We start from the raw sequence: 27065 nt of genomic DNA, 5'->3' as shown, positions 1-27065 counted from the left end.
GGTGGGGCTTAAAGCCGAACCCTGAGGAACACCAACTCTCAGTGTACGTGCTTTGGATGAAGAATGCACCAACCAAACATCTTGGCTTCTTTCGTCCAGAAAGGAGGTAAGCCAATTCAGGGCCATGTTCTTAATCTCTATAGCCTGAAGGCGCTCAAGCAGCCTTTGATGTGGAACAGTATCAAAGGCCGCTGATATATCCAGAATAATCAGGATGGCTTTGCCTCCCATCTCCATGGTGCATCTAACATACTTCACTACTTCCAGCAACGCCATTTCCGTACTGAAGTTGGGACTATAACCTGACTGACTGGCATGTAAAAGCTTGTTCTCCTCCAGGAATTGTGACAGTTGTCTATTAACAAACTTTATTTTGGGTAGAAAGCTGGGAGAAGGGAGATAGGTCTATAATTAGCAGACAGTTTTGGATCAGCTGTAGATTTATTAAGTAAAGGAACACTTTTGCCCTTTTCCAGTGTGCCAGGAGCTTGCCAGATAATAGAGAGGTGTTTAATACTCTAGGAAGGGTATTTGGGCGTGTCAGCTACAACACACAACATCTAACAATATTATTGATGGTTGGGACTGGATGCTTAGGTCACTAAATGGATAGCTTAGTGTGATATGTGTTTTGTTTTGGACAAACACTGCATAACTTGTGAAACCAGTTACATGCTGTTCCGCTCCCTGATGGGAGAAAATATCACCCGATTTTACAGGCTTTTTTGATCTACACTCGATTTTGCAGGCTTTTTTGATCTACTCCCTAGTCACATGAGGTATTTACTTGTTGACTATTTTCCAAAGTGGTACTATTATGAATTTATGTCATCTCCTGATACCAAAGCTGTTATTTCCTTTCTGGAAAGGATTTTAGAAGTTTGGGGGCCACCCAGAGAGCTCGTTTCTGACAATGGAACACATTTTAAATCTTTCCAGCTGAAGTCTTTCACTGAAAAATGTTATATAAAGTATTTTCAAGTTGCTTTATATTCCCCCACCTCCAATGGTCTTGTTGAACGTCTCAACAGATTTTTGAAAGAGGGGGGTATAAACTGCTTTGACCTCTGGTATCAATGTGGAGAACGTTTTAAGGAAGAATACATAACACTACTTGGTGACTCCACGTAGTGTAACTGGTTTATCTCCTTTCAAAATACTGCCTTTAAGGTTACCTAGATGTGCTTTATGTCCTGATGGGGTCAAGGATCTTGTTTGGTGAGATGATGCAGCAAGTGTCAAGGAAGTAGTTCAAAGAAAACAGAGTGCCATGGGAAGTTATTTTGACAGCAGAAATCGCACCAAGGATGTTGAGTACAGCATTGAGACTGGGTCATAATATAAAAACCCAAAAGAGTATCAAAGGGGGATTCTAAGTTTATCCTTCCAGTGAGAGTTTCAAAAGTGTCCAAGGGTGCCATTCTGTTAGAGGATAGGGGGTGGTGGAGCAGGAGTCTAGTCAAAATCTCACCTGAACAGGCAGAAACAATTCAAAGAACTAAAGGAAAAGGTGTTGGGAGTTATTCTGATCACATTGATAATGCAAGTTGGTTTGAGGTTGGCTCTGACTGTACACCTTCCACTTCCAGTCCTGGAGGGAGTGGTTTCGCTCCAATATCAATAACAGCTCTACGAGGAGTCCTAGGTGTGAGGTTGGTTCACCTTCAGTGCCGGTTTCAATAGGGTTGTCTTCTGATGCAGGTAGTAGTACCACACAAAGTTTTTAGGAACGTTTCAGTAAATGTCATATTAAAGATTTTTATGTGCGTTATGAGTTTTTGCTTTTTCCAATGTGAGTTCAGGATTTTTTTTTTAATTTCTCTTTTTCCTTGTCTTTATTTATATAAGAGGTTCTGTTACGCGGTTTTAGCTCGCACAGAGGGCAGTTGGTGGTAGACGGGCCGTTGCTCTGAACGTGCGAGGACCTGGTCCTGGTCGCCTGTGTGCAATGGGACAATAAATGTGTCTCCAGCGTTATCCTGCGTGGACTCGTTATTTCACACCATTTAACAGCCTGTTAAAGAAGCCCTCTTATGCGGAGTGCCACTCACCCTGGGATGAGTGAGTGACGAGTGACAGGTGAACCCAGCCTACAGCTACAGATGTATAAGTGTGCCTGGCAGTGAGTGAGGCTCGAGGCCCCCTGTACTCCCACGGGAGCCTGGTGTTGGAGTCCCTGGTGCTGCACAGTTTAAATCCCCTTTAAAGCACGGGTGACGCTGCGCGCGGCAGGTGGACAGGTCGGTGTTGCCTCGTCCGTCTTCTATCTCGCTGCCCGTCTCCGAGTTCGCGCTCTCTGCGGCAGCGCGCGGTCTGCGCACGCTCTGACGAGAGATACTTCAAGCTGTGCGCATGCGCCCTGCGCCACTGACGTCATCTGGCCTCCCATTGGTGGATCTCGCAGAGAGCGAGCTGTGTGTTTGGAGTCTGCTCGTCTCGTGCACCTGCCTTGGTCTCTGCACAAAGCTCGCGCTTCTACCCCCCCACGATACCCCCGAGGAATCATGGCCCAGCCGGGTGCAGTGAAGGTGAGTGAGGAGGGCAGTGAGATGCACGAGCTGCGGGCGCCGGGGACGAGAGAAGGGGCGGGCGAGGAGCTGAGGCCACTGGGGGGTTCGTGAATGGGTGCATGAGGGGCTGTGCGTCCTGGGAGCAGAGAGGAGCTGTGGGGCGAATCGGGAGCTGTGAGGTGACTACTGAGCAGTGCTGTACCCCGGGGAGCAGCGATTGACCCGGGGGAGGGCACTTATTTATTTTACAGTTTTATAGAGCGCGAACCAGACCCGTGAGGGTATCAGAGCGTTTTACAGGATTGAAGGGGGGTAATAAAACATAAGGATGGGAGGGATCACACTGGGAGAGAGAGGGATACAGGAGGAGCACGCAGTTTAAAGTCCAAGCTACATGAGGGAGAAACATTGAAGCATGCAGAGTAATAATCCACGAGGTGCATCATAGCTGAGGTCGACGCTACATTTGGGATACAAAAAAAATTTGAGCAGGTACAAGAGGCAAGACTATGAGGTGATTGTAAAGAGTTCTCTAGATGAGGTATTTTCCCATTAAGAAAGTTTTGGTCTCTTTCTTAAAGTGTGCCAAGGACGGGAGTCTTCTAATGGAGGGTGGGAGAGAGTTCCAGATTCTTGGAGCGGCTCCAGAGAAGGCTCGATTGTAGGTTTTTTTCTTCCGGAAGTGTGCTGGCTGCAATAGCAGGTTTTTGGCAGATCGGGAATTTCTGGCCTGTCCGACTATCACCAGTTTTTGTGCAAGAAATGTCGGTGAGTTCGCGTACAGAGCTTTGTGAGTTATGCAAGCCAGTTTAAATTGTATTCTGGCCTCCAGGGGAAGCCAGTTCAGAGCTTTGAGGTGGGTAGAGATGTGGTTACATTTTTTTGAGCCCGTTATGAGTCTGGCAGCGGTGTTGAGGCAGGCTTTCAGTGGGGCTAGAGTTCTGGGGGAGCCCTGCGAGAGTAGAACATCCATATTCAAGTCTGGAGATGACAAGGGCCTGGGTTGCCATTTTAAGGTCGGAGCTATCGAGGTAAGGGTTTTAGGTTTCTTAGGTAGCTCAGGTGGAATCTAGCCGTTTTGGCCATCGCGTTTATGTGGCTGTGCATATTCAAGCTGCCGTCAAGGGTTATTCCCAGGGATTTTGCCGACTCAACAATGGTAGGAGGGCAGTTTAGTGGCGTGATTGTCTTGATCCATTCCTGGATGTCTGGATTTGGTTTGGGTGGGGAGATCAGTAGGAATTCAGTTTTGTTTGCGTTGAGTTTAAGCTGGTTGGCAGTGAGCCAGTGGACTGTTAACTTCAGTGCCATGTTTAGGGAGAGAATGTCCTGAGGGGAGGAGATTTTTATGTAGACTTGTGTATCATTGGCGTACATAAGGTAGGAGATGTTGGTGGCACAAAGCACCTCAGTGAGAGGTTCAAGATAAAGGTTGAAAAGGGTAGGGGATAGGGTTGATCCTTGGGGGACTCCCACGGAAACTGGAGAGGGGGCAGATGGATCACCATTGATGAGGACTCTGTGAGCGGTTTTGGATGAAGGATCTAAACCATTCAAGGACGGTGCCTTCCAACCCCGTCCTGAATTTGAGGCGTTCTAGGAGAATTTTGTGGTTCACCGTATCAAAGGCGGAAGAGAGGTCTAGAAGGATTAGGAGACAGGTTTTGCCTAGATCTAGGGCTTGGAGAGTGTCATCAACAATGTGGAGGAGGGTGGTTTCTGTGCTGTGTCCCGGTCTGAAGCCTGATTGAAAGTCATCTAGCAGGTGAAAGTTGTTGATGTGGAGGCTTAGCTGCTGTTGCACACATTTTTCCAGAACTTTGGCAAGGAGTTGGATGTTGGAAATGGGTCTATAGTTCTCGGTGGAGGCAGGGTCCAGTGTAGGTTTTTTTTTAGGATAGGGACAACTTGACCCGCCTTGAGCGAGTCAGGAATTGAGCCGTGTAGGAGGGGGAGGCGTTGATTATTGAGGTCCAGGAAGGAATGATGGCCTTGGAGGTGGCAGCTAGGCAGTTAAAGGGGAGAGGATCATTAAAGTGATTGTTCGGTTTTAGGGAGGCAAGAATTTTCGAGATAGATTGATAGTCATATAGATCAAAATTGGACCAGTGTGCTAGGTTTTTGGGTGAGGTTTGGGTGGGCAACACGGAGAGAAAAGGTGGAGCTGGCTGATTTTGATTTTTGGTGGTGGGTTGCAGATTTAAGCTAATTTCTTAGGGCCGAGATTTTGTCACAGAAGAAGGAAGATAATTCCTCACTTGATATTAAGGGTTTCGGTATTTCTTTGGCAGTTTTCACTAGTTTGTTGGATTGGTGTTTGACCAAGTCGAACAGCTTGCAAGGCCGATTTTTCGCATTTTCCGGTTCAGTTCTGAAGAATTATTTTTTTGTGTTGAGTATTTTCTTGGGGCAGCAATGCTGTGTCTGGGGAGTTGGGAGGTGATTTGGGGGGCAGTGCTGTGCCTGAGGAGCAATGCTGTGTCTGGGGAGTTGGGAGGAGATTGGGGGGCAGTGCTGTGCCTGAGGAGCAATGCTGTGTCTGGGGAGTTAGGAGGTGATTGGGGGGGCAGTGCTGTGCCAGGGGAGCAATGCTATGTCTGGGGAGTTGGGAGGGGATTGGGGGCAATGCCGTGTCTGGGGAGTTGGGGGGGCAGTGCTGTGTCTGGGGAGTTGGGAGGTGATTTGGGGGGCAGTGCTGTGTCTGGGGAGTTGGGAGGTGATTGGGGGGGCAGTGCTGTGCCAGGGGAGCAATGCTATGTCTGGGGAGTTGGGAGGGGATTGGGGGCAATGCCGTGTCTGGGGAGTTGGGGGGCAGTGCTGTGTCTGGGGAGTTGGGAGGTGATTTGGGGGGCAGTGCTGTGCCTGGGGAGCAATGCTGTGTCTGGGGAGTTGGGAGGAGATTGGGGGGCAGTGCTGTGCCTGAGGAGCAATGCTGTGTCTGGGGAGTTAGGAGGTGATTGGGGGGGGCAGTGCTGTGCCAGGGGAGCAATGCTATGTCTGGGGAGTTGGGAGGGGATTGGGGGCAATGCCGTGTCTGGGGAGTTGGGGGGGCAGTGCTGTGTCTGGGGAGTTGGGAGGTGATTTGGGGGGCAGTGCTGTGTCTGGGGAGTTGGGAGGTGATTTGGGGGGCAGTGCTGTGCCTGAGGAGCAATGCTGTGTCTGGGGAGTTGGGAGGTGATTTGGGGGGCAGTGCTGTGCCTGAGGAGCAATGCTGTGTCTGGGAAGTTGGGAGGGGATTATGGGGCAGGGCTGTGCCTGGTGAGTTGGAAGATGATTGCGGGGCAGTGTGGTATCCGAAAGCCACGAGTGCAGTACACAATAGAAGGACAGACTTATGTCTTGGCTTTGGGGTGCGCACTATACACATTAGAGCTGGGAGGCAAAGGAGATGAGACCTACCCCGTAGCACGGCATTTTGACAAAACTCATAATCGTAATCGAGATGAGTTGAGCTACTTCTGTTTGGACCATGTACCGTTGAATCCCAGAGGGGGTGACAGGATACTTAAACTCCGGAGATTGGAGTCACGGTACATTATCGATCTTCAAACCAAAACACCGTGGGGTCTCAATAGTAGTGAAGAGTTGGCTGTCCATCTAGGGGAGTGAAGTTCGACCTTCTTTCCTACCCCTCCCTTCACTCTACTGTATAGCCTGATGACACTGGATTTTGCTGTAGTATATAGAGATGTATATATGTAGATATTACATTGTATTTGAACCCGAGGAGAGGACTCTATACTTCTCCTTGGTTGCTCCCTATAGATATACCGTATATAGTATCTCGAGATGTATAGACTTAGCAATTGTTCACCCACTCAGCATTTTTAAATATTGTTCTATGTTATTGATTACCAAATGTATAGAGAACTTAGTAGTAGGCAGCCCTAGCCATGATGGATTTTTGTAAGAGAGTTCCTCCAGGCGTATGCCCATTCAGGGCTTTAATAACGTGCATTGATTAATTTTTCAATCTTTGTATGTAGTAGATCTGTGCACATTTGTGTGTGTATATAACCTTGGAATTTTGGTAATTTGACATTCCAAGATGGCGCAGACATTGGGGAGGAAATGTTTGAGACTACGTGATTGACGTTTGTCCCTTATCGATGTTGATGAATTGCAATACGATTTAAAAATCATGGCGGGCGGGCGCTTCGGTAAACATAGATGAAGGTTGTTACCGAAACGCGTCTGTTTGTTTACGTGTCAGTTTCCAGTGAATAAAACTTTGGGAACGGCCCCCGTGAGTGCTGTCTTTCTCCAGTGGATGGTGAATGCGAGAAGGAGAGTTGTAGCAGTATATATATATATATATATATATATATATATATATATATATATATATAATAATTTTTTTTTATTATCCAGTGCTCAGTGCGTACATCATAACATGACTTTTACATCGTTACCAATGAAAGGATCAACACACATTCAATTACAGTTGACGTTCATTTAAATACATATATCTCATTTCTATTCCCTTATTTCTCTGCCTGTTCAATACCCCTCCCGCCCCCCTGTTTACTTTTTACTCATGCTGCACTGGCGCACGGGGTCCTAGTCTACTTTCACTTCTGTACTCGTGGGGGTGGGTTCTGCTGCCTAATTCAACTGTCCCGGGCCCCTGGGGGCCTGCATTTCCTCGATCATTGACCTGCATTGCGCCCTGAGTGTCTGGTCTATCCCCACTCATTGAACTGCAACGCTGCACGCGACCCCATGGGTCCCTTTACTTACTGACTTAAACTGGCACGCTTCTTCTCCTCCATTGGTGGTATTTCTTGTTTATACACACAAAATGCCAGAACACCAGTCTCTCCCCTTCTCTTAACAATGCATATGTCTGTGCCTCATTCCCAGGACCCACCCCTCTCTCTGTATTCCGAGGACCTGTTCTAGACTCCCCACTAGATGGACAGGGTTTTTGCATAATGAAGAATGCATGGGATTGTCAGCGATGCAGTGCTGTCTGGGGAGTTAAGGGGTGATGGGGGGGGGGGGGGGCAGTGATGTGCCAGAGGAGCTATGCTATGTCTGGGGAGTTAGGAGGCGAGTGAGGAGTAGTGCTGTGTCTGGGGAGTTAGGTGAGTGAGGAGCAGTGTCTGGGGAGTTAGGAGGTGAGGGAGGAGCATTGCTGTGTGTCTGGGGAGTTAGGAGGTGAGGGGGGAGCAGTGCTGTGTGTCTGGGGAGTTAGGAGGTGAGGGAGGAGCAGTGCTGTGTGTCTGGGGAGTTAGGAGGTGAGGGAGGAGCAGTGCTGTGTGTCTGGGGAGTTAGGAGGTGAGGGAGGAGCAGTGCTGTGTGTCTGGGGAGTTAGGAGGTGATGGGGGAGCAGTGCTGTGGGTCTGGGGAGTTAGGAGGTGAGGGAGGAGCAGTGCTGTGTGTCTGGGGAGTTAGGAGGTGAGGGAGGAGCAGTGCTGTGTGTCTGGGGAGTTAGGAGGTGAGGGAGGAGCAGTGCTGTGTGTCTGGGGAGTTAGGAGGTGAGGGAGGAGCAGTGCTGTGTGTCTGGGGAGCTAGGAGGTGATGGGGGAGCAGTGCTGTGTGTCTGGGGAGCTAGGAGGTGATGGGGGAGCAGTGCTGTGTGTCTGGGGAGCTAGGAGGTGATGGGGGAGCAGTGCTGTGTGTCTGGGGAGTTCGGAGGTGAGGGAGGAGCAGTGCTGTGTGTCTGGGGAGTTCGGAGGTGAGGGAGGAGCAGTGCTGTGTGTCTGGTGAGTGAGGAGCTGTGCTTTAACCCTGTACCCTGGAACGTAACAGTGCTTTCTATGGATTTTCTCAAGACACTGAAGCTAAAGAACGATTAGCAGAAACGCTGTTGTTCAAAAGTAAATTCACCAAACTGTAAATTTAATAAAACTAGCAGCATTTAAACAGTTGCAAATGTCCAGGGCCATTGGAATGATGGAGCGATGGAAGACCCAGTTACTCGAAGGAAGAAAAGGCAAATTATGCGGCGTCATAAAGCACATTATGAGGCTTAATACTGTCTTGGTGTGGCTTCCCCAATGAGTAGCTCTTGAGCTACTGGTAGCTCTCCAGCTAAGCAGAAGTACCTCTCCTGTGTGCAGCCCAGCCTGAAAATTAAGACACTTTTGCTTGGTTGAATGAATATAGCTATACCAGAATTTAACAGCATCAATCATAGGCATTTATAAAGCGCACTACTCCCCCGGAGGGTCTCAAGGCGCTAGGGGGGGGGGGGGTCCGCTACTGCTCGAACAACCAGGTCTTGAGCTTCTTCCTGAAGGAGAGGTGGTCTTGGGTCAGGCGTAGGTCGGTCGGGAGGGCGTTCCAAGTCTTGGCGGCCAGGTGGGAGAAGGATCTTCCTCCTGTTGTCGCTCTGTGGATGCGGGGGACGACTGCGAGGGCATGACTGGTCGAGCGGAGGTGGCGTTTGGGAGCGTAGAAGTTGAGGCGGCTGTTGAGGTAGGTCGGGCCTTGGTTGTGTAGGGCTTTGTGTGCGTGGGTGAGGAGCCGGAAGGTGATTCTTTTGTTGATCGGGAGCCAGTGCAGGTCTCTCAGGTGTCTGGAGATGTGAGTTCGTCTGGGGACGTCGAGGATGAGTCTCGCCGAGGCGTTCTGGATCCGCTGGAGTCTCTTCTGGAGCTTGGCGGTGGTACCGGCGTAGAGGGCGTTGCCGTAGTCCAATCGACTGGTGACGAGGGCCTGGGTGACCGTCTTCCTGGTCTCGGTGGGGGATCCACCGGAAGATCTTACGTAGCATGCGCAGGATGTTGAAACAGGACGAGGAGACGGCGTTGACTTGTCTGGTCATGGAGAGGGAGGAGTCCAGGATGAAGCCCAGGTTGCGTGCGTGGTCTGTCGGTTTGGGTGCGTTGCCCAGGGCGGGGGGCCACCAGGAGTCGTCCCAGGCGGAGGGTGAGGAGCCCAGGATGAGGACTTCCGTCTTGTCTGTGTTCAGTTTCAGGCGGCTGGTCGTCATCCACTCGGCCATGTTTTTCATCCCTTCGTGTAGGTTGGCTCTGGCGGTGGCGGGGTCGTTGGTCAGGGAGAGGATCAGCTAGGTGTCATCGGCGTAGGAGATGATGTTCAGGTTGTGTTGGCGTGCGATGGCCGCGAGGGGGCTCATGTAGACATTGAAGAGGGTGGGGCTGAGCGAGGAGCCCTGAGGGACGCCGCAGATGACTTCCGTGGCTTCTGATCTGAACGGGGGCAGGCGGACTCTGTGTCCTTCCGGTGAGGAAGGAGATGATCCAATCCAGTGCCTTCTCCTGGATTCAGACGTTGTTGAGGCGCTGCACTAGGGTGCGGTGGCAGACAGTGTCGAATGCCGCGGAGAGGTCTAGGAGGATGAGGGCCGCTGTTTCTCCGTTGTCCAGCAGGGTTCGGATGTCGTCGGTGGCAGCGATGAGGGCGGTCTCGGTGCTGTGGTTGGCCCGGAAGCCTGACTGGGAAGGGTCGAGGGAACCGGTCGTCTCGAGGAAGGCTGCCAGTTGCTTGTTGATGGTCTTCTCGGTGACTTTGGCTGGAAACGGGAGGAGCGAGATGGGGCGGTAGTTCTTTAGTTCGGTGGGGTCCGCCGTTGGTTTCTTTAGTAGAGCGTTGAGTTCGGCGTGCTTCCAGCTCTCAGGGAAGGTGGCGGTGTCGAGGGAGGTGTTGATGATGTCCCGCAGGTGGGGTGCGATGACAGCGTCGGCCTTGTTGAAGATGTGGTGAGGGCAGGGGTCGGTTGGGGATCCGGAGTGGATGGAGTTCATCGTGCTGATGGTGTCTTCGAGGTTGATCGGTGTCCAGGCGTTGAGGGTGGTGGTGGGGGGCGTTGGTTTGGTCGTAGGGAGCGTTGGTTGTGTTCTGAAGCTGTTGTGTATGTCAGCGATCTTGTTGTGGAAGTAGGGGGCGAGGGAGTTGCAGAGGTCTTGCGATGGGGTGATGTCGTTGGTTCCGGCGTTGGGGTTGGAGAGCTCTCTGACGATGTTGAAGAGTTCCTTGCTGTTGTGTGCGTTGTTGTCCAGCCGGTCCTTGAATGCTGTTTTCTTGGTGGCGTGGATCAGTTGATGGTGCATTCGGGTGGCGAGCTTGAGGGTGGTCATGTTGTCCGGCGTTGGGTCTCTTCTCCAGGCTTTCTCGAGGGCTCGGCAGTTCTTCTTGGAGCTCTTGAGTTCGTCGGTGAACCACGGGGCCTTCTTGCTTCCGGGTCTGCTGGGCGGGGTCCTCAGAGGGGCGAGCTCGTCCGCACAGGTGGAGATCCAGATCAGCATTTTGTCGGCGGCTTGACTGGGGTTCGGTGAGCTGGCGGGAGGGTGCTGGCTCAGGGATGCGGCGAGTTGTTCGGCTGTGATCTTGTTCCAGCTTCTTCGTGCAGCCTGTTGCTGGTGGTGGTGGACCGTGGTTCTTTTGAAGGTGAAGTGGATGCAGCTGTGGTCCGTCCAGTGGAGTCCAGTGGCGTGGCTGAAGGAGATGTCTTTGCTGGACGAGAAGACGGCGTCGAGTGTGTGTCCGGCGAGGTGGGTGGGGGTGGTCACCAGCTGCTTGAGTCCGAGGGTGGCGAGGTTGTCAAGCAGGGTGGTGGTGTTGCGGTCGTTGTTGTTCTCCAGGTGGAAGTTGATGTCCCCGAGGAGGATGTAGTCAGCAGAAGGGAGGGCGTGCGGGCTGATGAAGTCGGCGATGTCTTCGCTGAATTGAGTGCGTGGTCCCGGGGGTCGGTAGATCAGGGTGCCTCTGAGGGTGGTCTTGGGGTCGGTGTGGATCTGGAAGTGCAGGTGTTCGGCGGTTGTCAGGGTGTTGTCGGCGTTGGTCGAGATACGGATGGTGTCCCTGTGGATGATGGCGATGCCTCCTCCAGTCTGGTTGTCGCGGTCTCTCCGGATGATCTTGTAGCTCTCTGGGATGGCGATGGCGATGTCGGGCGCTGAGGAGTCGTTCATCCAGGTTTCCGCGAGGAAGGCAACGTCAGGAGCTGTGGTGTCGAGGAGGTTCCAGAGTTGAACGGCGTGTCTGTGGACGGAGCGGGTGTTGAGCAGGATGCACTTGAGGTGGTTGCTGCTGGTGTTCGGCTTGGCGGGTGCTGGTGTGGGGCGGGTCCGGATGCAGGTGAACTTGCAGGTGCGGCAGCTGAAGGGTCCGTGGGTGCGTCTCGGAGTGGCTCGGTAGCAGCCGGGGGTTCGGCCGGTGTTGAGTGCGTTGAGGGTGGCGGCATCGTAAGTCCGGTGGGGGGGTTGGCCTCTGCGGGGGCCAGGGGTTCTGGCGCTGGGTGCGGTCCAGGCGCGGACGGGCGCAGACGGGCTTACCTTTGGCGCACCTTCGGCGCTCATTCGGTGCTCCCGCTGCGCGCGTCCGCTGCGCGGTCGCTGAGGGGTCGACATAAGAGGGGGGTCGGGAGGGCGGGTCAGCTGGGAGGCGGGGTCGCGTCCACCAATGGACTGGCGAGGGGCCGGGGCCGCGGTCAGGAAGCGGCGGGAAACTGGATCGGGGCGGCCCTGCGGCGGCTGGGGCGCCGCTCTCGGCGTCGAAGGAGACTGGAGCAGCAAGGGTCTCAGGAGCAGGATCGAGGAGCAGCGAGGGGGCAACCAGGCCGGAGGCGCAGTGGTCTTTGCAGTGGAGTGGAGATTTGCAAAATACATTTAAATTAAGTGATGAGTAATGTGGTCTTGTCCAAAGTGGTCAACACTAATAATTGTAGTAGATCTGGATGATTTTTACTGAACATAAGTATCTCTTGTGGAAAAGGTTAGAGACCACTGGTCTAGGCAAAGGTTTCACCGTGTTAACGTTTGCCTATACTGGCAAAGGTGACCAGTGACATGTGCCTTTTTATTTATTTTATTGATCTGTGTGAGTTTGCACTTTTTGTTTTAGTCTTTAAATTGTGTAGCAGATGGCAGGTTTTGTGGAAGAGCTACAGAAAATCCATAATTATGGAGAAAACTCTGCAGCAGAATTCCTGTCAGAGCACATGTGCTTTTAAAAGATTCTTTACATGAAGACTGAGAACATTTTGATATGGATGAAAGTCTAAATTTCGCATGACGATCACTTGTGATTTTTGAAGAGATTGGATTGCTTTTTGAGAAACCCGCAAGATAATGGTGTCTGTGCATGTATGCATAGTATGATGATGATCAAGTAACCATTTAGCTGAGATAATTTGCTTATTTTAAAATGTATTTTTTTTAAAATTCCAGGCAGAATTTACATTTTATGATGTTGCAGCCCGTTTCTCGGACGATGAGTGGAAGCTTTTACACGAGTGGCAGAAGGAGCTGTACAATAACGTGATGAAGGAAATTCAGGAGGCCTTGTACTCACTTGGTAAGAATACTCTGTCTTCAGAATGTAGAAAAAACGTCACATAACATGATTCCACTTTTTTTCTTAAAGTATTTGATATAATATTGATGCTGTCTGATTTCAGGAGTTTTATGTCAGTCTGTACGTTTTTACTGTTACACAATCCCTTCTCAAAACGTTTGTAAAATATGAGACAAACTGCTATGACCCTAATGAAACATGTGATGGTTTATGGTGCAGAAATACCAGAGAGCCGGAATCCCAATTCCAGCTTGGATGCCTAGATCGAAAGTTGACTTCTAAGTTTTGCTCACAGGAATGGAGAACAACTGCTGGGACCTGGAGGTACCTGGTATTTTTCAGGCAGTTTCCCCGATCCTGGAGAAACACTGTTGACATTTTCCATTTCCTCTCAGCTGGCGGAAAGCATCAGCAAGAGGGCCATGGTGCACTGGGGGAATGGGGCGTGGGCTGGGGAATCGAGCCGGGCTTCAGAATGTCTAAGGGGGGGGTAATCTTTGTTTTTATAAACCCCCCCCCCCCCACCCCTTGTTTTTGAAGGGGTCAGGAGGATCCGTGCTGCTGCTGGCAGCCGCTTCCACTCCAGTAAGAAAGAGGTCAGGTGTCTCAGTGCCATGAATGAGCAGGTCCTGGGCATGCGTACTCCAGGTGAAATTCCCTCACTCATAATTAGGTCTAATGACTATCAAAGCAGAGACCTCAAAGCACAGATTATTCTTATGGACACCAGTCGCAATTTTCATATGCAATTAAAGGACAGTCTTTACAATGTAAAAAATGACTGGTGATGGTTAGGGGTCGGTGTAATTTGCTGTAGAGAAAATATACAAAATTTCGAGTTTACACATGATTTTCAGAGAAGCATATCCCAGCATTTTGTGCTAATGTCTTAACTCAAAATGCACCCTTTAGTCCAAAATGTGCCAGAGGATGCATTTTCGCGCATAAGATAGCACTAAATGCAGCATAATACAAATCCCAGCACCCGCTCCCTAAGTTCATTGTTCTTGTGCTCCTGTAGTAGGATTTTTGTGACAAATTACTCAAGGGGGCACTAAGGCATAATTTTGGGTAATTTTGCGTCGAGTTACTCAAAATTACTCCAGAATAATTCAAATTTTGCCCTTGCCCAGTGGTGATATGAGGGTCCCCAGCATATGAAGAACGATTGGTTGAGCCTATGATTTGCAGTTAGGCAATTCCTTTTGTTGAAAAGATAACCATTCTGAAAGGTTTCTATTTGATACCTGTAAAGGAAAAAATTCTTGAACGCTTTTTTTTTTCTTCAGGTTGTGGATTTGTGTGCTGCAGAAGCTGGTGCAATGAAGGGGGGGGGGGGGCAATTAAAAGGTCATGGTTGTTGGCTTCTTTTTGTGTTGGAAAGGAGAGAAGTTGAGTAGTGTGGGAAAGTGCCCTTTGTTGACATGATCACTGCCACTTTTTGCCCAATGGTACTGATTTTCTTGACTGGATGTGTACTGGGTCTTTGCTAAACACGTGCCAGTGCTCTTTCCCTAAAAACTGTACATGTTCAATTGTAACCCAATTCTCTAAGACTTTAACACCCTTGTAAGTTCCTAGTAATCGGTACCTATTAGCTCACTGCGCCACCCCAGTTTAGACCCAGCTATATGCAAATCAGTCTTGTCCCTGTGCCTCATGGGAACAGTCTAGCCTGAGCTGCCAGGCCAAGTCTTCCCTGAACCGGAAACTAGCATCCTGGGACCGGTTTCTGGGTAACACCCTTCATCAGCCCGGCTAGCTTGAATCCAGTGGCAAAGAGAGCACGAGACCGACGTCTAGTCGTACCCTGCCAACTTTGGGCGTACAAAGGAAACACAAGGAGATGATGGACAGAGCGCTGAAACCTCTCAGACACTCGCCACCAGTCACAGATCTGGGTTGAATCTATCATCGGTTTTTTTTTTAGCTCACTTCGCCGCCACAGTTCAGACCCAGCCATATCTAAATCAGTCTTGATCCTCACTTTGGCACTGGATACAAGCTAGCCTGGCTGATGAGGGGTGTTACCCCGAAACCGGTCCCAGGATGTTTGTTTCTAGTCCAGGGAAGACCTGGCCTGGCGGTTCGGGCGTGACTGTTCCCATGGGAAACGGGGTCAAGACTGATTTGCATATGGCTAAGTCTAAACTGGAATGGCGTGGTGTGCAAATTTAACCCAGATATGTGACTAGGGGTGAATATTTGATTAATTCAGCATTCCATCCATCGTCTGTTCTTTTTGCATTTGTCGCTCTAAGTGGGAAGGGTATGCCCAGACGTGTGTGCCATGCTTGATACGCCACCAGATTCAAGCTAGCCTGGCTGATGAGGGGTGTTACAGTAACAGCAATTACTATTCTACATTTAGTCTTGATAAGAAATGCATGTTTATTTACAGTCAGGCCTTTAGTAATATATAAACAGCAGGGCAGATTCACTCGTCCGTGTTGACTTTTACTTGTGTAAGATGAGCAAAGCTTTCGTGATTAACTTTAAATTATTTCATTCAGATTATTTACAAGAATCTTTGTGAGACATCCCTAGCCCTACTTCATCTTCTAGAAGTGTTATCACTACTATTCTGTTGCAACCCAGGTCTAGAGAATACTTCTTAATTCTTTTTATTTGTCTTTGCTCGACAATAATTGTCATGTTCATTTATCACAGTCTTTATAATACTGTTAAACACAGTTCACTGTAGCATTAGATCTCTCTGCTTTGAATAAGCTAAATATTGATTGTCAAATCTTATTTTGTAGTATTGTTTCAGAAATTTACATCAAAAGCAGTCTTAGTGTGGCATATCCTGGAGGTTTAAGTGGTTCTGATCTCAGTTCTTTGGGATCTTCATCTGTTGCATTAGCCACGGTCTCTGTATAGTGAGTCATACGGGTGCTGAATACCTAAGACTATACTCCTGCTCTCTTCGATCTCCTTGGTGTCTGTTGAACTTATTCTGACTCTTGCACCACTGAATTGTGTTTCTTCAGCGATGGTTTGTGGTATGTGATCAAAAGACACATTAGATCTGACACATTAGATCTACGGTGTCTCCTGTTATTTGACCATTCTGATCTCCATTATAGTTTTTATTTTCTCACTCTTGTTTCCTCATCTGGATTCTCAGTGGTTCTGGTAGCAATTCAATGACTGCCCTTCTTTCGACTCTCAGGCCTTCATTTTCAGGCGATACTTCTACACTAATTTGCGAGATTTTACGAGCTTGACCAGTTGAGGGAATCTGCTGTACTTCACACCCAGTCCTTCAGGGCGAATGGACACATTTCTCGGACTTGACTCTAATGTCACCACTTCATCAAGCGGACATCTCATTCTGGGTGTGAGAGACATGCACCCAATTAGGTGTTCAAACACATTTCAAAGCAGTGTTGGTGATGAGAATCACCTGGAAGGGTCCTTTTCACCTTGGCTCCACACACGATTTTCAAACGTCCTTTTTTGATCAGTACCCAGTCACCAGGGTTAAGATTGGGACACTGCTCTTGGCTTGGCATGGCAGTGAGCGCTCCAACCTGGCGAGAAATGAAACACACCATCATCCAGTCCTTTGCAATAGTCGAGGATCATTTAATCTATGATATTTACAAGCACAATTTAAGGCACAGCGTGCAGTCGCATAACGTCCCTTGAGTATCTTGTGGAATGATAATCCAGTCCTTCTGTCAGGAGTGTTTCTGAGACTCCTCAATAGCAATGTCAAATTATCCGGCCATTTTAATGAAGTGTATTCACAGGCTTTGGGCAAATGTGATCTTCACATCCCATTTAGTTTGACTATACCCGAAGCTTCTCAAAGATGGCTACAATGCAATCTCTGTTCTACTAGAAGTGGCACACAACATTCTAAAGACCTCGTTGTTAAAGTGGGTCCCTCGGTCCGAAACCGGAAATCCAAACCATGGTATAAATTCACTTAACAGTAGCTTGGCTGCAGTGAGCAAGTTGTTTCTCTCTGTGGCATATGCTTCCAGCCATCGGGCGAAAATGCAACATTATAACCAGAATGTATCTCAGCCTGTTGCAAACCGACATCTCAATAAAATCCAACTGCATCCTGTTAAAGGGTCCTCTTGATCTCCCTGTATGCCTTACAAGGGTTCTCCTCCCTACACATCTAACATGTCACACATTTATGGCATAGCACTTTGTCTAATACTCAGAATCCGGGATTAAATTCATTCTTCATGAATAATCTCCCAATTGCGTCCCTTACAATGTGTACAGGGCCATAAAACTGTCTTGTTATGGGGAAATAATAGGCTACCTGGTAATGCTGGTCCTCCATCAGCTGAAAGCCAAAAGTCATTGGCATTTTTAACACATCGTGATCTGACCCATCCTTGCTGTTCTGCCTCAAACTTCTTCCTGCAACCTTTTAATTTCTTCCCACGTATCTGGTACTGACAACAGCATTGAAAAGGTAGTGCCCTCATCAGATTCATTTGTATATTCTCCATTAAATGTGCATGCCAAAACTGCAATACCGCACAACCTCATCTGCATTTCTATTTCCAACTGTGACAGTCATTACTACTTCTCTGGGCTGTACATTTAACTGTGGAATTTGTAAAGCTGCCAACAGTTTCATCACATAATCTCCATTCCGCATGGGAGCCTTGGATGAAGTCATAAACCCCTCTGTGACCACAACTGCCCAAAGTAATGGACCATACAAAAGTCACACTAAATATCTGTAAATATAGTCCCTTGCAACTAAGCTGACAGATAACAAACTCTCGTATGAGCAATCAGTTCTGCTACTTGTGCAGATGTAACACTTTGAGGCCAGGAAGCTTCCACCACTTCCTGAATAGTACAAACCGCATAAGCTGCTCTCAAGTTCCCCTCATTATCCCTTAAACCTGAGCCGCCTACAGAAATTACATTTCCCTTGCATGCTGTGCCACTGGATTCAAGCCAGCCTGGCTGATGAGGGGTGAAACCCCAAAACCAGTCCCAGGGTGCTTATCTCTGGTCCAGTTAAGACCTGGCTTGGCAGTTCGGGCTGGGCTGTTCCCATTGCGTGCAGGGTCAAGACTGATCTGCATATAGCTGGGTCCAAACTTGGGTGGCATAGTGAGCGAAAGCACAATGGATTAAACCCAGATCTCTTAACTGGGAGTGAGTGGTTGAAATGTTTCAGCACACCGTCCATCTTGTGTTTGTTACAAAAATTACATAGTCTGGCTCATCAAGGGGTTCATCCTTAATATCAGGTCTTGGCTTGGTGCATAGATCTATAACATCAAGACATTTGTTTTCAACCTCTTTCCCATCAGTTTAATTTTCAGGCAATGGTAACACTGTATCTTGTTTGGGTGTTTGACATCGTCTCAAGACCACGATCTCAGCTGCAAGAACCAATGGTCAATGTATTGTGAGGTTGCTGTTAGTCAAATATTGGGTCTTACTGTGAATGGGCAATATTTCTACAGAGTGAGGGACCATAACTAAAAGAGGATGTCCCATCCCTATGCTCTCGCTTCTCCCAATACTCACACCAACCGCCGCAACCGCTTTAAGGCAGCCTGGCAGTCCTGCGCCAGCATGGTAAGAAGTAGTTTAAAAATTTGACATGGGTCCTTGAGAATCTCCATGCAATTGGGTAAGCACCAAGAGAGCGCAGTCCTCCCTTTCACTGCAATACTAGGTGAACATCTGAATTAGGCATTCCCAGTGCAGGGGCACAACAGACTTTCTGGCCGCTCTAGCAACACTTTTAAGCAGTCATTATCCCATGGAAGCACATCTGTGACATTTTTGTGCGTTAGCCTCGGTAAAGGCTTGACCACTAAGAAAAAGTTGGATTCCCACTGTCTACAGTAGCCCACCATTCTTAGGAACATTCAGACTTCTGTTTTCTCGGTGGATTAATTTTTAGGTCTTGCCTGGCGAGAGCTTTAGTAAACGGGGGGATTTGGAAGTGCAAACTAGTGCTTTTCAGGCCTCCAAATGCAGTGCATGTGCGCCAGGCGCGCGCACCATTTGGCAGCCTGTGTGATCGTTTCGCGGCCGCTTTGATGTCCTCAGTGAGCCGCGCGGCCACTGAGAAGATCAAAGCTGCCGTGAAAGTGCACACCATTTGCCAGCCTGCGTGCCTCTCTCCCCTTAGAGGGCGTGACGTGCCCTACCCCCTCCCTTATCCCACTACCTGCTTGTTCTTTCTTACATGTGCTTGTAGCTAATCGGCTGTCTCACGTGGAGAGCATCAAATCAAGTTACTGTTTGCTTTAAATAGAACGAGGTATCAGATGAAAACACTAGAATGAATAGTGAAGTAGAATCCATCGCGCTACTTTTAAGAATTTCTTTGTTTCCGTAATGCCTCGAATTCGCAGCCTTGCCAAATGAATATTGCACTGCACAATGCCGAATAGCATCTAAATATAGCACCACAATGTACCACATCCAGAGCAGTCCCCTGGAATGCGATGCTGGGGTGTGTGGTAGGGACGCCATCCAGCAACATTGCTACCAAGGTTACTCAGCCATCTGTTTTACGTACAGCGAAAGTTACATTCCTTTGCAATTATGACATCTAGTGGCCAATGTAGGTTTTAGCATCATTTATTAGATGAATATTCGCAAGGGATGTTAGACTCCGGAACAGTACAGGAAGAACGATTCTCGCACTAGTAACTTCCCTGACCAGTACTAGAAATAGATTAATATACTCCAGGAACTAAACACGGCAGAGGGATACTGGTCTTGAGGCGGGGGAAACTGGATCATAGAGACAGGCAGCTGCTGGGCTGCCTTGCTGATGTGTACTTCAGGATCTCATAATTTCACCACTACCTAATAACTCAAACGTCTCATTAGAGCTCCCTTAATCTTAATAGGACGCTTATCAGTAAGGCTGTTGTACCATTAATTGACGATAGCTGCACTTCTCATCGGGTATACCAATAGTAAATGGCCACAGCGCTTCTCAACAGGTCTGTTAATGCAATGATAAAGAGTACCAAAACATTTCTCAACAGGCTTGTTAAACCAATAGTGAAGAGATCCAGCACTTCTAACCAGGTCTCTACAAGCAATAGTAAACATTATGAGCACTTCTAAGCAGGTTTTTAAAACTAATAGTGAAGATTACCAGCACTTCTCATCCGGTCTGTTATATCACAAGTGAAAAGTACTGGCACATCTCAGCAGGCCTTTTAAAGCCATAGTAATGAGTGCAAGCACTTATAAGCAGGTCTATTAAAGCCATAGTGAAGAGTACCAGAACTTCTCAACCGGGTCTCTTAAAGCAATAGTAAACAGTATGAGCACTTCTGAGCAGGTTTGTGAAAACACTAGTGCAGAGTACTGGCACTTCTCAGTAGGTCTGTTATATCAATGGTGAAGAGTAATGGCACTTCTCAGCAGGCCTCTTAAAGCAATAGTATTGAGTGCGAGCACTTATTAGCAGGCTTATTAAAGCGCACTTCTCAGCAGGTCTATTATATCAATAGCGAAGAGCTCTGGCTCTTCTGAGCAGGTCGGTTATACCAATACTGGGGTATCCAAGCACCTCTCACCAGGTTGAGTATACCAATATTAGAGGGTCTCAGCATGTCTGTTAAACCAATGGCGAGGAGCCCCAGAATATCTCAGCAGGTGTGTTACACCAGCAGTGAAGAATAAAAGCACTTTAGAGCAAGTATTTTATAGCAACAGTGGGGAGTACTAATGCTACTTTACAGGGCTGCCAGACCATTAATGGACAATACCAGCACTTCTCAGTAGGTTTCTTACACCAAATGCTGAGGATTGCTGGCACTTCGCATGAGTGCTTTATTAGCCACAATGAGAAGTACAAGGACTCCTCAGCAGGTCTGTTATAGCAGCAGTGAAGAGTCTCAGAACTTCTTAGCAGGTCTGTTCTACTAGTAGAGACAAGAACGAGCAGTTCTCAGTAGGTCTGTTACAGCAATAGCGAAAGGTCCTGCCACTTATCAGCTCTATTATGCCAATAGTGAGGAGTTCCAGAACTTCTCAGCTGGTACGTTCTAGCAACAGCAAAGAGTACCAGCACTTCTGAGCATCTCTGTTATACCAATAGTTGAGAGTACCAGTACTCCTTAACAGGTCCGTTATACCAGTAATGGATAAAACACTTGCTACCCAGTTGGGCTGTTATACTTGCAACAGGATATACCACATGTTCCCAGCAGGGCACTAATAAAAGTAATAGACAGTATCTGCACTTTTTTTTTTTAACTGTATTAATTTACATAGACTTGTAAAGCACAAACCGTGCTACAATGCTCTCTCTGCCTCTTCCACTCCATCTATCACTCCCTTTGCTTTCATCTCTTTGTATCTCCTTCACTGTTTCTGTTCACTCTCTCTGCTTCCAATGTCTCGCTCGTTTAATACATCTGTCTTGCCTCTGTCTCTCTCTCTCTCTCTCTCTCTCTCTCTCTCTCTCTCTCTCTCTCTCTCTCTCTCTCTCTCTCTCTCTCTCTCTCTCTCTCTCTCTCTCTCTCTCTCTCTCTCTCTCTCTCTCTCTCTCTCTCTCTCTCTCTCTCTCTCTCTCTCTCTCTCTCTCTCTCTCTCTCTCTCTCTCTCTCTCTCTCTCTCTCTCTCTCTCTCTCTCTCTCTCTCTCTCTCTCTCTCTCTCTCTCTCTCTCTCTCTCTCTCTCTCTCTCTCTCTCTCTCTCTCTCCCTCCCATTCTCTGCTTCTCCCTCGCCCTTCCTCTGTATTGGCCTCATCTCTTTACCTCATCTGCACCTCTTTTCTCTCTACTTCTCATATCTTTCTATTTTTCATCCCACCGGCTCTACCTGCCTCTCTGCCTCGCTACTTTGTTTACTTGACCTGTCATTCTGTGCTTCACCTTTCTATTTGTGCAATCTCATTATAACTCACCTCTCTTCCTATCTTATTTCTCTCTAGACCTTGCCTCTCGGGTTGGCACCTTTTTTACCAGCCTACATTCAAAACTGCATGCCAAGCCTCTAAAAAACCAGCATTGGCATAGCCAATAGGTCTCGCCTTCGGGGCATTATAAGTTTTTAGCCATGCAACAGTTGATGTCATTGCACCAAGGATATTGTGCCGCATAACTAAATACTTATAAGGTCCCAAAAGCGAGACCTATTGGCTATGCCAATGCTTGTTATAATGGTTGTGAATCCCTCTTGACACCTTTCTGATTCCCTTTTCAATGAGATGTCCTAAATATAGGACATCTGTGTGACAATATTGCAATTTTACTTGGACACTGTGTCCATACGCAACCAAATGATTCAATAAAGCAATCTTGCCCCGTTTACAAATTTCTTGTGTGCTTCACACCACAAGTAGGTAGTAAATGTACTATACCAGAACTGAGTTGCAAGGCATCTGTAAAGTTTCAAGATTATTTTTAAATATCTGAATAAAGATCGAAGGGCTCTCTGGATACCCCTGTTGAAGTTGACACCATGCCAAATCTCTACCTCTAAATATAAAAGAGAACAAGAATTGACCAGCCTCATGCAACAGGATAGAGAAAAAGGCCTGGTAGAGATCCACAACAGTGATCCATTCTTCATCACAGGGAATCTGGAATAGTATTGTAGCTGGATTTGGTACCAAAGGAAAACATGGAACTACAATAGTGTTAATTTTTCTAAGATGTTACGTAGTTCTATAGTTGCCATTGGAGTTTTGCAAACCTATAATTGGCGAATTGCAAAGACTTCCAAAAATTTCTCTCAATCTGTCGCCTGGACCAATTACAGCCGTGGCTACTTCAGCAGGTGCAGTTGCAATCGAAAGTGTTGGAGGTGTACCCCTAATCTGAATCAACCAGGCCCATATCCTCTGTACCACTAGTGATTGTAACTCTTTCCAAACCAGATGTTGGAGCCACATATGGTGGTGGACGTGAGGACAACAAAGCATCTAAAAAGTCATCCCCCGAAATCGGTCTCCATTTTTTCTTGGAGACACCTCATCAGTTTCCTGCTTTCGATTCTGTGTACACTTTTTCATGTCGTTATTACCTGTTCCAGTCTAGCTCCCATAACTACACATTTCCTCCATCTGTCTTGTCCTCCATTGAGCAGCTGTATAATCGCGCCCTGCTTCGTTTGCTCTGTTTGGGTATCTTTCTTTCTCTTTGGCATGAGCTGCTCACTCCCAAGCATTTATTGCGTCATACTGTGTGGGTCTAGTTCATAATTTTCATTTTATATAACTTTCCCTCCATGATAAATCATCTTTAAAATCATAAGAACCATAGTGTAGCAATCTGAATGCTCCTTCCTTTTCAGTGACCTTGTGCAACGTACTAAGCCACAAACCTGTATGAAGCCCTACATTTGTCTCCATATAATGACCTGGTGTACCTTCTGGTGGAGCCTCCTTACCCTCACGGACAGGGATTTTCACATCACCACAATTGAAAAAATTCAACAATAAATGAGCAAATATATATTCAATAAGTTTCAGTGGGTTTCTTCTATTTAATTCACGGTTCCATACAATTCAATCTTCACTTCAAATCCCTCTTCATGAGCCTACCTCAATGAGTCACCAGGTCCAATTTTTAAAGAAAAATGTTTTTTGGGGGTGGTTCTGCCAATCGGGGTCTCAGCTGCAAGCCTGAGCATGGCCCTCTGGAGAATCGCTTCAGATCTGTGGCGCCCAAGCCATGTAGTGAACCTGTCACCGCGCACTGAGGTAGGGGAGGTGGGTTGAAAAAGGGAAAGGTTAAAGGGACGTATAGTTAGTTGCGAAATGTTACGTTTTAACTGACAATTTCACGTAACAAAATCGCAGAGTCGCCAGTTACAGTTGCTCGAGATATCTAACTGGAGCCATAAGATAACTATTACTCACGCCTTCGTCATGCACTGCCTGTATCCTCACCTATTGCATCACTCACAACCTTTTCAATGACTGCTTGAACAACATCCCTAATAACATCCACAATGGCATAATTGATAACATTGCGCTTGGCGAGAGTGTGAATTATTGTTACTTTAGGGCACGATTTATAGTTACTTGAAATAATTATAAACAGTCAAGTTCAATGGTTCTGTTATTTTAAAATGCTGTGTGTTAACAGATATTTTCACCTAACTATAACGTCCTTTTACCTTTTTTGTTTTCAGTGAATGTTTAAGGTTTCTCTGGTGTAAAGTAGGATAATATTACAATTCCTAAGTATTACATAACTTTTACATATTACTTACTGGCGGTCGCCAATCAGTAGTTCTATTTAGGACCATGTTTCCATAGGAAAAGCTTTTTTGACTTGCCTATATCTTTTGGTGAATCTTAATGACATTTAAAAAAAAAAAGTTGTTGTGAATGGAATGTTTTGGTGTGATCCATCAAGCGGGGGCAGAGAAAACAAGCATTGGCATAGCCGATAGGTCTCGCCTTTGGGATCTTATAAGTGTTTAAGCTGTTTAAATGCTGGTAAGTTGTATGTACCTGTGTGAATGTTTGCTTGTTATGGTTTTTTTATTTTGCTATGGGGGTGGGTGCATAAATAAAAGGAGGGTGAAGGTTAGTTAGTGATAGTGAGAGAGTTAGTTATTGAGTGAGAGTTAATGAGTGAGAGGGAGATTTAGTTAGTGAGAGAGAGATTTAGTTTGTTAGTGAGAGAGTTAATCGGTTAGTGAGAGAGTTAGTCCGTTATCGACTGAGTTAGAGAGTCAGTCAGTGAGAGAGTGAGTCAGTCAGTCAGTGAGAGAGTGAGTCAGTCAGTCAGTCAGTGAGAGTGAAAGAGTGAGTCAGTCAGTGAGAGTGAAAGAGTGAGTTAGTCAGTCAGTGAGAGTGAAAGAGTGAGTTAGTCAGTCAGTGAGAGTGAAAGAGTGAGTTAGTTAGTCAGTCAGTGAGTGAAAGAGTGAGTTAGTTAGTCAGTCAGTGAGAGTGAAAGAGTGAGTTAGTTAGTCAGTGAGAGTGAAAGAGTGAGTTAGTCAGTCAGTGAGAGTGAAAGAGTGAGTTAGTTAGTCAGTCAGTGAGAGTGAAAGTTGGGGAGAGAGTTAGCTATTGTGAGTTGGTTAGTGTTTTAGTTTGTCAGTGATAGTTATTTACTTAGAGTGAGTTAGTTAGTGAGAGTGAGTGAGTAGTTAGTAAGAGTTAGTTACTTAGTTAAACGGGCATTGAGAATTTACATATGCAAATTGCTTTTGTCCTCACACCCGGGTTGAAACTGGGTCTGCCAACATAGTTACCTAATCGGCTCTAAATTACGAGAGACTGCATAAAAAAAAAAGGCATTGTATGCTTCAATTAACATCAGTATGAAGTTAAACAGCATGAAAACATGAGCCTTGAATCTAACACGGAAGCAGTCTCGGGGGACGGCAGTGGGGAACGGATTTGGGACGAAGAATTAGTTACTTAGGCAGAAAGCAGTCTAGTGGGTGGCATTTTGTCAGCCCCTGGGATGGTTAGTCGCTGGAGAGGGCGGTCGCGACGGAAGTAGGTTGGCAGTCTTGAGGGGTCGTGGCCCGTGGGTGGGGCAATCTTACTAACTGGGGGGTTTGAAGTAAAAGCAAACTCACAGGGGAGTTAATGGAAGGAAAGGCAGGCTCACGGGTGGTATATGGGAAAAGCGGATTCGCAGGGGCAGAATCACAGAGTCGAGGCAGACTCACAGGCGGTAAGGGAGGAAAGGTGGTGAGGCAGCCTCACAGGGGATAGGCAGACTCACGGGTGGTGAGAGATGGGAAGCAGACTCATGGGTGGTGGGGGGAAGCAGACTCACGGGTTGTTAGAGGGGGGAAGCAGACTCACGGGTTGTTAGAGGGGGGAAGCAGACTCACGTGTGGTGAGAGGGGGGAAGCAGACTCACGTGTGGTGAGAGGGGGGAAGCAGACTCACGTGTGGTGAGAGGGGGGAAGCAGACTCACGTGTGGTGAGAGGGGGGAAGCAGACTCACGTGTGGTGAGAGGGGGGAAGCAGACTCACGTGTGGTGAGAGGGGGGAAGCAGACTCACGTGTGGTGAGAGGGGGGAAGCAGACTCACGTGTGGTGAGAGGGGGGAGGCAGACCCTGTTTGAAAAGGGAAAGCAAGTGCAAGACCAGCACAATTTGAACCAAGACGGCACCAGGAAAATGCAACCTCGGAGTAAGGAGTGCTTCAGAAGGAGCTCTGAAGGCTAGGGCAGAGATGGAGAAAGCATGCTCATGATAGGAGAAGGGCGCGTGGCTGAAGTGGAGGCGAGATTCTAACATCATGAGATCTCAGTGGATAAGAGTGAGGAACTTGTGTGAACAAGAGCGCCGCGAACATTGAAAACGCCAGGATGTCTAACCGGCAAGGCGACCGCGAGCAAATGTAAGCGCGCACGTGTCCCTAAATATAAACAGAAGCACTCGTGCTTGTGCTGGCATCCATCTTGCGGGAGCGAGCAGCGGCGGCTTGAGGGCCATCTGTTTTCAATTAGCCCGTGCGCCGCTGCTCGCTCCCGCTAGGTGGATACCAGCACAAGCACGAGTGCTTGAAAAGAACTGACCAATTTCTAAAGGTCATCTCCTAGAGCAACGCATGCGCGCTGCCTAGGCGAGACCTAAAAGGGGGGAGGGAATTAAAAAAAAAAGTTTCCCCATAGACTCCCCTGCAGCCCGAAAAGCTGGACGTAATTACACAAAATTTGTCAGAAAACTAGCTTTTGGTCCGCAGATTCTGTTCTCTTTATTTTTTTTAAATTATTATTATTTTGGTGTGAATCCGTTCAGTAGTTAAGGAAATCCAAATGTGTATATCTGCGGTTGTAAATTCTTCCCAAATGACTAGCTTGGCAGAGAACTACAGAGCTCTCATTGGCAGCCATCATGGGACTTGGCTTCAGCCAAGTCCCACACAAAATGAGTCAAGGTAGGAATAATGTTATTGACCCAGGAAGGTGGTGGTCCCCAGGGCTTCATAGTAGCCCTGGAGGGGGTCCATGCCATGGTGAAAAGAAAGCCGCGGGGAGGTGGCGGTTCACAATGCTTTTGGAGGTGAATGGAGGGGGGGCAGGTTGTCCCCACGGCCCCACTCAATGTCAGTAAAGTCCTGGGGAGGTGGTAGTCCCTCTGGTTTTTAAGTGAGAAAAGGGGGCAGAAAAAGGAGCAGGAAAGGCAAAATAGGGGAGAAAAGCGAGAAGGGAAAGGCAGAAAAGACTAAACCGAGCAGAAGAGGGCAAAACATAGAGCACTCGGACACTGACACACGGACCCACTTAGACACTCGCGCACCCACTTGCACACTCGCTCTCAAAGGTTACAAGTTACATTTAGGAAATAAAATAAAAAAGCCTTAGAAATTCACTTATATACCAAAGGTTACA

General features: G+C 47.7%; 1 protein-coding gene across 2 annotated transcripts in view; it reads left to right on the top strand.

Moving 5' to 3' along the window:
* The first annotated feature begins 2361 nt into the window (after positions 1–2361).
* The window catches only part of LOC146788621 (uncharacterized), an 83623-nt gene continuing 58919 nt past the window's right edge, over positions 2362–27065 (top strand). Inside the window, exons 1-2 of one of the 2 annotated variants that reach the window (XM_085635789.1) lie at positions 2362–2528; positions 12650–12776. In XM_085635789.1, coding sequence (XP_085491915.1) covers positions 2505–2528; positions 12650–12776 — 151 coding nt within the window. In that variant the 5' untranslated portion in view covers positions 2362–2504. The remainder of the gene's footprint in view (positions 2529–12649; positions 12777–27065) is intronic. The other variant, XM_085635788.1, reaches the window with a different exon arrangement.

The sequence above is a fragment of the Triturus cristatus genome, chromosome 11 (genome assembly GCF_964204655.1).
Source record: "Triturus cristatus chromosome 11, aTriCri1.1, whole genome shotgun sequence".
Classification (NCBI taxonomy): domain Eukaryota; kingdom Metazoa; phylum Chordata; class Amphibia; order Caudata; family Salamandridae; genus Triturus; species Triturus cristatus.
The sequence above is the reverse complement of the archived record's forward strand: the minus strand, read 5'-3'. Positions and strand labels throughout refer to the sequence as shown.